This window comes from Narcine bancroftii, unplaced genomic scaffold (assembly GCF_036971445.1).
Source record: "Narcine bancroftii isolate sNarBan1 unplaced genomic scaffold, sNarBan1.hap1 Scaffold_1089, whole genome shotgun sequence".
Taxonomy (NCBI): Eukaryota; Metazoa; Chordata; class Chondrichthyes; order Torpediniformes; family Narcinidae; genus Narcine; species Narcine bancroftii.
Window position 1 is genome coordinate 44,276 of NW_027211834.1, and position 12,022 is coordinate 56,297.

Consider the following 12,022-nt stretch of genomic DNA (forward strand, 5'->3'; position numbering starts at 1 on the left):
GCAGGGATCCTGGCTGATTCCCTTCTCTCTCTCACCCTGGAGTCACTGGGCAGTGATGGGGACCATGGACCCTGGCTGATCCCTCCCTCTCTCTCTAACTTCAAGGTCACTTGGCAGTAACAGGGAGCAGGGATCCTGGCTGATTCCCCCTCTAACCCCAGGGTCACTGGGCAGTGGCAGGAGGAGGGAGCTTGGCTGATTCCCCCCTCTCTCTAACCCCTGGGTCACTGAGCAGTGACAGAGAGCAGAAACCTCTAACCAGAAGCTTACAATTCATTTAAATCTCCAAATAAATCAACCTTCTAAACGTTACATCTGTGGGAAAGGAAACTATGTCACCTCCTAGTTCACCAATTTCAACTCCCTCTCTCACCACAGACCCCCTTGACCTTCTGAGTGTCTATTTTAGTTTCAGCTTTCCAGCGTCCACTCCCAACATTCCACTGACCCCATCATCTCCTGGGGTGAGCACCACTTTCCACACACAGGTGGGTCAGCCACATGAAAAACAACAGGTCAGAGGCTGGGGATCCTGACGAGCCAGATCAAAGGGCCAGGCCTAAACGAGACACAGGTCAGAAGGAAACTCCACTCAGCAAATCCAACACCAAACAGCACCAAGCCCCTCTCCACTGGCGCCGACTCCACCATCCCCTCTAGGTGCATCAACCCCATGGTCTCTGCTGGTTCCTGACAGTACCTCCCAAAACCCACCTCCTCTGCAAACAAGATCAGCCGCAGGCTCCCCTGCGGACATTTCCCCAGAGCAACAACGCCCATGGCGAAGGGGCGATTCAGCCTCACAAAACCACCTGAATGTGCTCCACTTGGCTTTTCTAACCGCCCTTTCCTGTCCAGGTACCTGCTGTCAATGTCCTCGAGCCAGCCCCATTTGAACCCACCCCCCAGCACCTGCACACTAACACCACCCTTTACAATTCGCTGCTTTCAATGCCCTGGCAACGCCATGCCCGCACAGACCACAGGAAGAGGCTCTTCCCAAGAGCAACAGGGGTATGGCCAATAAAACGATTGTGCCCCCCCTCCCCCAAGACCTGATCAGCATCAGGCCATTCGGCCCATCAAGTCTACCCTGCCTTTCAAACTATGGCTGGTGTATATTTCCTCACAACCCCAATTTAAACATACTAGCCCTTTCGGCCCACAAGCCTGGGCCACTCAATTAACCCCTATACGTTTTGAAAGGTGGGAGGAAGCCAGAGCACTTGGAGACATGAGAAGATCGCACAAACTCCTTACAGACAGCGCCAAATCGAACCCCGGTTTGCCGGCGTCGTAGTAGCGCTGTGTTGACCGCCACCCAAATGACGGCCTCCACGTCTGTCTGTGGCAATGCTTCACCCACCCCTCTGGCTGAAGAAACATCTGTTCGTTCTACAGGGACACCCATTTGCTCCGAGGCCGTGCCCTCTTGTCCTGGTCTCTCCAACCACCGGACACATCTTCTCCACGACCACTCCACCCAGCCCTTTCAATATTCGTAATGTTTTGAAAACGCATGCTTTGGCCCGCATCCTGCAAATTAATAAAATGAAAATAATAAGACGTAGTTTATTTATTTACAATTTTTTTTAAGAAAATAGGATGCTTCGAATATAAACCCTTTTTTAAAAACTCTGGTGACTTTTAAGAATCCAAGACTGTCTCTTGCGTCGGTGAGAATGTTTTTTTTTGCAAGTTCTTACTTCCTGATTAATTGTCTCATTTTTCTCTCATTTGCTCTGACTGAAAGTTACAGTCGACTTCCACCGACACTGCTGGGGGTCGGTCTCCACGTCTCTGTGCTCGTTTTCTCTCTCTCCCTCCCCCGTCTGCTCGTCTGGACGGTGTGGCAGGACAACCGCTCTCGCGGGCGAGTCTGTGGTCGATTTTTGTTTACATTTTCAGGCGGCAAGAACTGGATTGTGGAATCGGCACTGTGGATGGAAACCATTCCCCGCCTCTCTCTCTCTCTCTCTGTCTCTCATGCAGGTAACCTTGAGTTCAGTCGCTGTCAGAACCAACTGCTGACGAACATTTCCTTTTCCTTTTTGGCTTGGGTTTAGCATCCTCCTCCTCCTGTGGGCAAAAGGGCACAAGTCACGAATACTGATAACAAATGCCTCCTCAAGGCCTGACTTATTCTACATTTTCATCCAGGCAATTTTTATAAATGACCTAGATCAGGGATCCCCAACATTTTACACCATTCACCCCCTTCATGGAATACTTGATCCCTCATCGGCCCCCAGGCATGGAATACCCAGCGCTGGATGGGGAGAGGAGGCGCTACCAAAGGTACAGAGAATACACACATCTGCGCTCAGTCCACCCGCCCGTTCACTCTCAAAATGGTGGCCACCAAGGCCCACTCTCATGAGAGGTTGGCCACCACCGCCATTAGGCGCTATTTTCAGTTGATCCACTCCTTTCCACCGCAAAAGTTCAATTGACCTCCCCCCTCCTACCCTGGCATTATCGACCCCCTGGCATTTATCAACCCCCTTGGGTAGTCCCATCGACCCCCCAGGGGTCAATATCGAGCACTTTGGAGACCCCTGACCTGGATGAAGAAGCAGTATGTTTGTGGATGATATGAAGGTTGGAGGAGTTGTGGATGGTGCAGAAGGTTACAACAGGATAGAGAAAGGATGCAGAGTTGTGCGGAAAAGGGGTAGATGAAGTTCGGAAGGTCAAACCAGAAAGCTGAGTACAGGGTTAATGGTTGGATAGTCAACAGAGTGGAAGAACAGAGGGACCTTAGGGTCCAAATCCATACATTTCTGAAAGTTGCCACGCAGGTTGATAGGATAGTTAAGAAGGCCTATGGAATGCTGGGCTTCATTAATCAAGGGATTGAGTTCAAGGGTCGCGAGGTCATGATGCAACTCTACAAATTTCTGGTGAGACTGCACTTAAGAGTATTGTGTTCAGTTCTGGTCGCCTCATTATAGGAAGGATGTGGAAGCTATGGAGACGGTGTAGAGCAGATTTACCAGGATGTTGCCTGAAATGGAATTAAGTCTTATGAGACAAGGTTATCAGAGCCGAGACTTTTCTCTTTGGAGAGAAGAAAGATGAGAGGAAACTTAATAGAGGTTTACAATATTATGAGAGGCGTAGATAAAGCTTGTTTCCTAGGGCAGGAGTAGCAAACACCAGAGGACATCCATACAAAGTGAAGGGAGGGAAGTTTAGGGGAGACATCAGGGGTAAGTTTTTATACATGGAGTTGTGGGTGCCTGGAATGCATTGCCGGGGTGGTGGTAAAGGCTGGAACATTAGGGGCTCTTAGACAGGCTCATGGATGAAAGAAAAATGCAGGGTTACGAGGAAGGGTTTAATGTATTTTTTAGTGGTAAGAATATAATAGATCGGCACAACATCAAGGGCTGAAGGACTTGTACCATGCTGTAATTTCCCAGGTTCAATCTCCCACCGTTGTGTGCTCACCAAAATGGAGTCTGATCCGCTGACAGTCTCAGAAGAATGGGAGATATTTGTGTGGAAGGCGGAAGGCACCTGGGCCTGGGAACATTTGCTCAATGACTCCAGGAAATGGGAGCAAGAAAGGGGCCATTTGCCACCCTCTCCTCCCCTGAGCCTGCCTCGCCATTAAGTACCACCACAGTTACCTACCCTACCGCTCAGCTTCAGCTCCCCACAGCCCTCAATTGCTGAGCACTGGAAGAACTCCAGACCCCAGTTCAGCCATAGCACACAAGATATCGGAGAAGTAGCCCAATCGGCCCATCAAGTCAGCTCTGCCATTTTATCATGAGGTGATCCATCTCCCCACCCCTCCCCCCACTCAGGCTCTAGACTGCCTCATCTTCACGATGAATGTCGAATCCCTTTGTACTTTTATCCCCTGAAAGCACCCTCTACCACCACCCGCCTCCACCTGGCAGAACTTGTCCTCACTCTAAATAACATCTCCTTTAACTCATCCCACTTCCTCCAAATCAAAGGACTAGCCATGGTTCCCAGCTACACCTGCCTGCTTGTGGGCTTTGTGGAGCAATCCATGCTACAAGCCTACACAGGAAATTCCCCTTAACTCTTCCTCTGGTAAATTGAAGACTACATCGGGGCCACCTCATGCACCCACGATAAGCTTGCCAACTTCATCCACTTCATGGCCAACTTCCACCCCGACCCCAAACTCACCTGGTCCATGTCAAATGACACTCTCCCCTTCCTGGATCTCTTGGTCTCCATCTCAGGGGAAAAGCTGTCCACTGACATATATCACAAACCCTCCCTCACAACGACCTGCTCTATACTTCCTCACACCCTGTCCCCTGCAAGGATTCCATCCCCTTCTCTCAATTTCTTTGACTCTGTCACATCCATTCCCAAGATGAGGTCTTTCAGTCCAGATCTTCCGAAATGTCTGCCTTCTTCCACAAACGTGGATTTCCCTCCACCACTATCAATTTAGCCCTCACCTACATCTCCTCCATTTCCCACACATCTGCCCCCAGACGCAGCAAACATAGAATTCCCCTCATCCTCACCTCCCACCCACCAGCCTCCGCATCCAACACATCATCCACTGGAATTTCCAGCCCTTGCTACAGGACCCCAACACCAGACACATTTTTCCCTCTCCTCCCCTCTCAGCCTTGTGCCCTCATCCCTCCCCACCCATCTCAGCCCGGCATCTTCCCCTGTGCCCACAGGAGGTGCAACATGTGCACTCACGCCTCCTCCCTCCTCACCACGGTCCAGAGCCCCAAACAGGCCTTTCAGATGAAGCAACATTTCACTTGTATACCCCTCTGTGGTGTTCTCTAAAGCTGCCTAACCTTTTATCTGAGATTGTCAGGACCGGACACCTGCTGTTGTTCGGAATCTTCTGGATTTGAGAATCATTTTGATTTCCATCCCTTTAAGCCCGACTGAGTCGCGCTGCCGTCTCTCTCTCCTCCCTTGCCCGTCTGAGTTGCGCTGGCTGATTCCCCCCGCCTGCCTTAGTTGCAATGCTGTCCCTCTCTCTCTCAACCTGCCCCTTTCTTGGTTCCCCTGCGTTGGCACTGGTTTCAGCCGCATGGGGGATTATGGGTAGTGATGATGGTCATTGAGCCACCGCCGGGCCAACTGAAAGCGCCGCGACGCTGGATGGGCATTGTGATGGGATACATGGGAGTTAAGAGAGAGTCGTATTGCGTCGTGTTTGGTGCCAAACTCCACCTTTGATGGACAGATGTCATCTACTGAAAAAGCGGCAGTTTTTGGAGGTTGCCAGTTTTCGGAATTCCGGATAAAAGGTTAGGCACCTGCACATCGGAGAGACTGGGCGCAGATTGAGAGATCACTTTGCTGAGCATCTCCCCTCCATCCGCAACACAGAGACCTCCCAGGAGCCAACCATTTCAATTCTGAGTCACACTCCTAGACTCACATGGCCTCATGTACTGTCCCACCCAGACCACCCGTAGACTGGAGGAACACCACCTAATTTTCTGTCTGGGCCCCCTCCAGCCAGAAGGCCTCAACATCGACTTTTCTGCTTTCTACTAAACCCGTTTTCTTTTTCTTTCCTCACCCCTTTCCTGTCTTTCCAGTTCTTCCTCCCTTCCCCCTTACCCACCCAGCCCACCTCCCCCTCATTGCTGATGTCTCTTTCTCCACCTATCATCTCCTGCCTTTGCCACCCGCCCCCCCCAGCTCTTTTGTTCGGACACCTGCCGGCATTTTCTCATACCTCGATGAAGGGCTCATGCCTGAAATGTCATTTATGTATGTTTGACCTGCTGAGTCCTTCCAGCATTTTGTGTTTTTCCTCCCACTCAGCCCCACTCCCTGGCTTTCTCTCTGTAGCCCTTGATGCCGTGACCACCTGTTAATCTTTGTCTTTAAATAAAACCCAATGACCTCACTTCCACAGCCACCTGCAGCAACAAATTCCACCAACTCACGACCCTCTGACTAAAGAGATTTCTCCACATCTGTGTTTTAAATTGATGCCTTTTTATCCTGAAGTTGTGCCCACTTGTCCAAGACTTCCCGACCATGGGAAACATCTACTCTGTCCAAGCCTCTCAGCATTCGAAGTTCCCCGTCAAATGAGTGCAGTCCAAGAGCCAGCCATCGTTCCTCATCTGCTCACCCTTTCATTCTTGGTATAATTCCAGTAAACCTGAACCCTCTCCAATGCCAGCAGGTCTTGTCTCAAATAAGAAGCTCAAAACTGTACACAATACTTTGTGAGGTCTCACCAGCGCCCTATAGGGTCACATCCCTGCTCTTGTATGCTATCCCTCTAGAAATGAAATCCAACACTGCATTCTCCTTCACCACCGACTCAACCTGGAGGCCAACCTTCAAATTCCTTAACACCTCTGCATTTTGAATTTTCTCACCATCTAAGTAATAGTCTGCCCGTCTATTTCTTCGACCAAAGCGCACGACTGCACAGACATTGTGTTTCATCTGCCACCTCTTTGCCCAGTCTCCTAATCCATCCAAGTCTCTCTGCAGCCTTTCTGTATCCTCAACACCACCTATTTTGGTATCTGCAAATTCAGCCACAAAGGCATCTATTCAATAATCCAAATCATTTATACACAAAGTTAAAAAAAAATCTGGGTCACAGCCAGGTTTGCTGATCCTGTTAACTAAATTCCACGCAATTCCATCCCCCTCTCTCTCAGCAAGCAGCAGGCTGTCATGCAGAGAGACCTGGCACTACTTACAGGAGTCACACGTAGCTGGGTCACCGGCGATCAACTGGGCCGTTGACCCTTCATCGCTGGAAGGGTCAAATTTATGAGCGCCACCCATTTAAATTCCCTGTCCCATTCCCTTGCCGACATGTTTGTCCATGGGCTCGGGCACTGCCGGACTGAAGCCGCTTGCAAATGGAAGGAAGAGCACCTCATCTTCCATCTGGGCACGCTTTTTTCAACTGGATGGCAGTAATGTCGACCTCCAGTAGTTTCCACTAACACCCTCCCCCCCATCTTCATCCCTTCTCCTTTCTTCAGTTCTCTCTCTTCCCTTTTCCCCATCTCCTTTCACAGAGCCAAAATCATTTCTCATCTCTCCTCTTATCATCTCCAATTAACTCCTTTTATCTGTTGGTCTGGACTCCTTCTCCTCTCATTTTTCCCCCATCTCTCCCCATTCTGACACCTGCCTGCTTTTCGCTTGCACCTCGAGGAAGGCTTTAGGCCCGAAATGTCAGTGATATATCTTTACCTCCTATGGACGCTGCGGGACTGGCTGAGCTCCTCCAGAATTTCTGTGTGTTTTTTATTTTAACTACCATCACAGTGTCTGCAGACCTTTGTGTTTCACTGAATTTACAAGATTCAGCTGCAGCTGCGCAGGGCACAGGCGAGGCCGCTCCTAGCGTGCCGATCCGGTCTCCTCAGTGGAGGAGACGGGGAAGAGGAGGCTCGCCAACTGGACTCTGGAAATAAGCGGTTTAGCTCGCTGGAGGTAAGAAGGATGAGCAGGGAGGGATCTTAACGAGACGTACAAGTCTCCCTGCAGCCCCAGTACCACCCACCCTTCCATCTGTTAATTTAGTCACAAAGCCATCTATTCCATGAACCAAATCATTTACATAAACCGTAAAAAAGAAGTGGCTCCAACCCCTGTGGAAAACCACTGTAACCAGTCGCCAACCAGAACAGGATCCCTTTATTCTCACTCTCTGTTTCCTGCCAACCAGCCAATACTAGTACCCTTCCTGTAATCCGATGGGCTCTCATCTCATTTAGCAACCATGTGTCGAACCTTGTCAAAGACCTTTTGAAAGTTCAATTCACAACATCCACTGCATCTCCCTTGTGATCTCTTCAAAAAATGGCAAGAGGTTTGTCAGGCATGATTTTCCTTTGAGGAAACTCTTGATCTTACGATTAATACACCATACATCTTAACAATATTATCAACCTGTGCAACAGCTTTGAGTGTCCTTTGGCACAGACCCAAGGATCTCTCAGGGCATCCAGACCGCTTGGAGTCCTGCCATTGGCGCGACGAACTTGGGCTGCCAGCGAAGGACATCTTACCGACGCACTGCTGGACGAGGAGTCCTCGTCGTTGCCGACGGGCTGTGAGGCGTTCTTCCTGCTCCGCGGGCTGGAGGCTGCCGTCTTCCGCCGGCTCCGAGAAGGCTTGGTGGAGTCCTCGTAGTCGTCAGCCAAGGCAAACAGGTCGCTGAACCTGGGAGCGAGGGAGAGTGGTGATCGAGGGAAGGCAGCGAGGGGCGAGGGCAGGACCAGGTTCACTGCCTGCGTGCACAGGAGGGGATGCTTGGTGTTCACATCACGGCTCAGCCCGGATCCCCACTGCCCATTAACACTGTGGGGAGATTGGACCCCTCCTGTGGGGAGATTCCTCCCCAATCTCCTCCGGGGGAGATTCCTCCCACACCCCAGACTCACTTCATTTTGTGTGCCTCGTCACAGCTCGCCTGTACGTGTTGCAGTGCCTGGAGAATTGGTGTCTGGGCGAAAACTGATGGGGCCAAAACAACAGATGATTAGTCAGGTCCCTGCAACCACTTACACCCCCCCACCCCAACAAAGACCCACCCCACAGGGCAGACCAATCTCATGGACAGCCCCAACTCCATCAACAGCCCCACCCCCATCAAAATTTTCATTCTCAATGACAGCCCCACAGTCACCTGCACACCCACCGACAGCCCAGCCCAACCCCCACGGGAGACCAGAACTGTGTACGGTGCTCCCAGTGTGGTCTGACCCAGGGATACAGGGACGGAAACTGTGTATGGTGCTCCCCAGTGTGGTCTGCCCTAGGTATAGAGAGATGGGAACTGAGCATGGGGCTCCCGGTGTGGTCTGACCAAGGGATACATGGACGAAAATTGTGCACAGTGCTCCCGGTGTGGTCTGACCCAGGGATATGGAGACGGGAACTGTGTACAGTACTCCCAGTGTGGTCTGACCCAGGGATACATAGACGGGAACTGTATGGTGCTCCCGGTGAGGTTTGACCCAGGGATATGGAGACGGGAACTGTGTACGGTGCTCCCAGTGTCGTCTGACCATGGCCTGGTAAACTTCCTGCATTTGAACTGCGTGCCCTGGATTTGCTATTCCCATCATGGGGCCATGAATTCATGGTGCGGCCAAAGTTACACTCACAGTTCTGCTTGGTAGGGAGCAGGCAGACTCGCAGGTTGGCCAGATGCTCCAGGATTTGTTCCAACGTTAGCTGTGCCAGCTTGCTGCTCGAGCTCCGCAGGCTGGGAAGACAAAGTGCGATGAATTAAAGTGTTTTTAACAGAGTACACCTCACAGGATTATTCACAAATGGGCGGAACTGATAGAGCATCGGCTGCTAGGATGTTTGTGACTGGCGGGGACAGATCTGATCTTTGACGACAGGCCTGGATGGGACTGCTGCCGATATCCCTACTCCCACCAGATGGCAGTACCTCATCATCTCCCACCGCAGCGCCACTGACATTCACCCTGGGGATTGTCTGAATACAAACCCAGCTGCAAAGGTGCAGTGGTGGAGGGGTGTCCTGTGTTTCTGACTCCCCCCCCCCCCCCCCCCCCCCCCCGTGGTGACAGTGCAGGCTTTCACACACCCCTCGCTAGCGGCTGCGGTACCTGTCCATTGATCCAGGTGAAAAAGTGAATATCGGGAGCAGGACAAGCCCTCGGCTCCATTTTCCCACCAATCCCCTTCACCCTCACCACCCCCACGTACCAGTCAACCGGACCCAGATGTGACGCGGTTCCCAGGGCGGTTTCACCATGGAACATCAGAGGTTGCTCTTCTTTGCTGCCACTGAGTGTTTTCATCAATCCCACTGGTTTCCCCGGTACCTAGCCTCCAATGAACCCACCACCCTATCCCACCCCTCCTACGATTCTCCCCCTGCCCAACCCAGACGGAACGGGTCATGCACAGTGACCTGGGGTGTGGGAGGATACCTAAGTACCCACGGTGGGGGAAACACACAGGATAATAAAAAGAACATGCAGACTCTACACCATGCACACACACTCCTGCATGGACACACATGGACTCAGTGCCGGAGGTGGGGATCGTTTGTATAGGCAGTTATGTTTTTTTTTACATAGCCACTGCATTCCGGGGAAGTATTCCCATTTCCCCGGAACGCATGCCGAGTAAAAAGCTCAGAATATGGGTGCCATTCCAGTTCCGACATTTTTCCTGTGTCTAAACTGAACTGCAGGCATTCTGTGACCAAGGGGCCAATGAATATGACATAGTTATGGCGCACTGCCAGTGTGCCGTCCGAACCCGTGGTCAGAAATGGAGATTTGCTGTTTTGGCCGTTCCTGTGAGAATGACCGCTGCCGGGATGTTAGAGACTCTTCATACCAGTAAAGTCCCAAGAAGTCTATGTAAATTGCGTGTGTGTTTGTCGATGTGTGTATACGAGTCTTTCTGTGAGCATTCCCTGTGTTTTTGTGTCTCTGTGAGCATGCGTGCTTGTGTGGTTCGCCCATTCACCCTAACAGTCTGGGCTTCTCCTCCACCCTCCACCCCAGGTGCTCTGGTTCCCTCCCACATCATAAATCAAAGCACTGAGTATAGGAGTTATGGTAAAGTTGTACAAGAGGCTTCATTTGGAGTCTTGTGTGCAGTTTTGATGACATAACCACAGGAAGGATATCGATAAGGTTGAAAAGGTTCATAGAATATTTACAAAGACGTTGCCAGCACTGGAAGAACTGAGTTTCAGGGAAAGGTTAAGACGTTATTCAATGGAGTGCAGAAGAATCAGGGAAGACTTGATAGAGGTCCACATAATTATGATGGGTATAGAGTAAATGCAAACAGGCTTTTTCCACTGAGGGTTGGTGAGATTAAAAACTAGAGGTAATGGATTAAGAGAAAGTTTAAAGGGAACATTGGGGGGTGGGGAGAAGACTTCTTCACACAGAGAGTGGTGGGAATGGGGAATGAGCTGCCAGCCAAAATGGTAAATGCAGGCTAGATTTTGATTTGGATAGGTACATGGACTGGAGGGGTATGCAGATATGGTCAGTGGGACTGGGCAGAAAAAATAGTTTAGCACAGACTAGAAGGGCCAAAGGGCCTGCTTCTGCACCACTGTGTTTTATGGATCCTGGTGAAGGAAATACAAATGACTCCTTGGTGCAGCAAAGAGGAGGGTAGAACATTACGGCATGGGAAAGGCCCTTCGGCCCATGATGTCATGCTAGCCCATGTAAACCCTCCCCACCTCACACTGAGGAAGCCCCTGTGGTGTGAGCCAACCAGAGATGGTGAGTATGGGGAAATGAGAGGAGAGGTGTCAGGACTAATGGGATTGTTCTTTTGGGAGGCAGCCTTGACCTGATGGGCCAAGTGGCCACTTTTGAAGCAAAACAAGATTCTCACTGAGTCTCAACCCAACCACAGATGCCTGCCGTGCAGAGATGGCGTCAGGTTCCAACTTGCCAGTATAACGTCCCTGGTAGTGAGAGGTTGCCTGCTTCCCCCACACCCTCTGGAGGTCGGGCCCCACCGAGGTTCCCCCTTGCCACCCATCCTTCCTCTCACCTCTGTCGCTTGCGGGGGAGGCTGTTGTTCTTGATGAGGAGGGCCTTGATCTGCTCCGCCAGTGAGTCGTCATACTTCATGGACCACTGCCGCAGGATGCTGGTGGTGAAGTGGTCATCTGCGTGGCAAGGCCGGCTCATCACCATCCTCACCATCTCCTCAGTGGGCCTAGGGTTTCAGGGGAATGGAGGGCGAGAGCATTACGCAAGACATACAGAAAAGACTATCCGACCACTCCGTGTTCGTCTAAACAAGCCTCGTCTGCCTGTGCTTGGCCCGTACTCCCAAACACAGGAGCAGAAATAGGCCATTCAGCCCATTGAGTCTGCTCCGCCATCCATTTTCCCACTCAGCTGCAATGTCTGGTCTTCTTCCCACAATCTTTGATGCCCTGGCTTATCAAGAATCTATCAATTTCTGTTTTAAATACACTCAATGACTTGTGGCAACAAATTCCACAGATTCCCCACCCTCTGGCTGAAGAAATACC

The 12,022-nt window shown here is 51.1% G+C and overlaps 1 protein-coding gene across 1 annotated transcript; it reads right to left on the bottom strand.

Moving 5' to 3' along the window:
* Positions 1-1,558: 1,558 nt before the first annotated feature.
* LOC138750232 (integrator complex subunit 3-like) lies at positions 1,559-11,696 on the bottom strand. Its single transcript, XM_069912357.1, has 5 exons — positions 11,533-11,696; positions 9,129-9,229; positions 8,403-8,475; positions 8,028-8,181; positions 1,559-2,079 (listed from the first exon to the last, which is right to left on the bottom strand). The coding sequence occupies exons 1-5, from the start codon at positions 11,685-11,687 to the stop codon at positions 2,005-2,007; spliced, it is 558 nt and encodes a 185-aa protein (XP_069768458.1). The 5' UTR covers positions 11,688-11,696; the 3' UTR covers positions 1,559-2,004.
* Between the last annotated feature and the right edge of the window lie 326 nt (positions 11,697-12,022).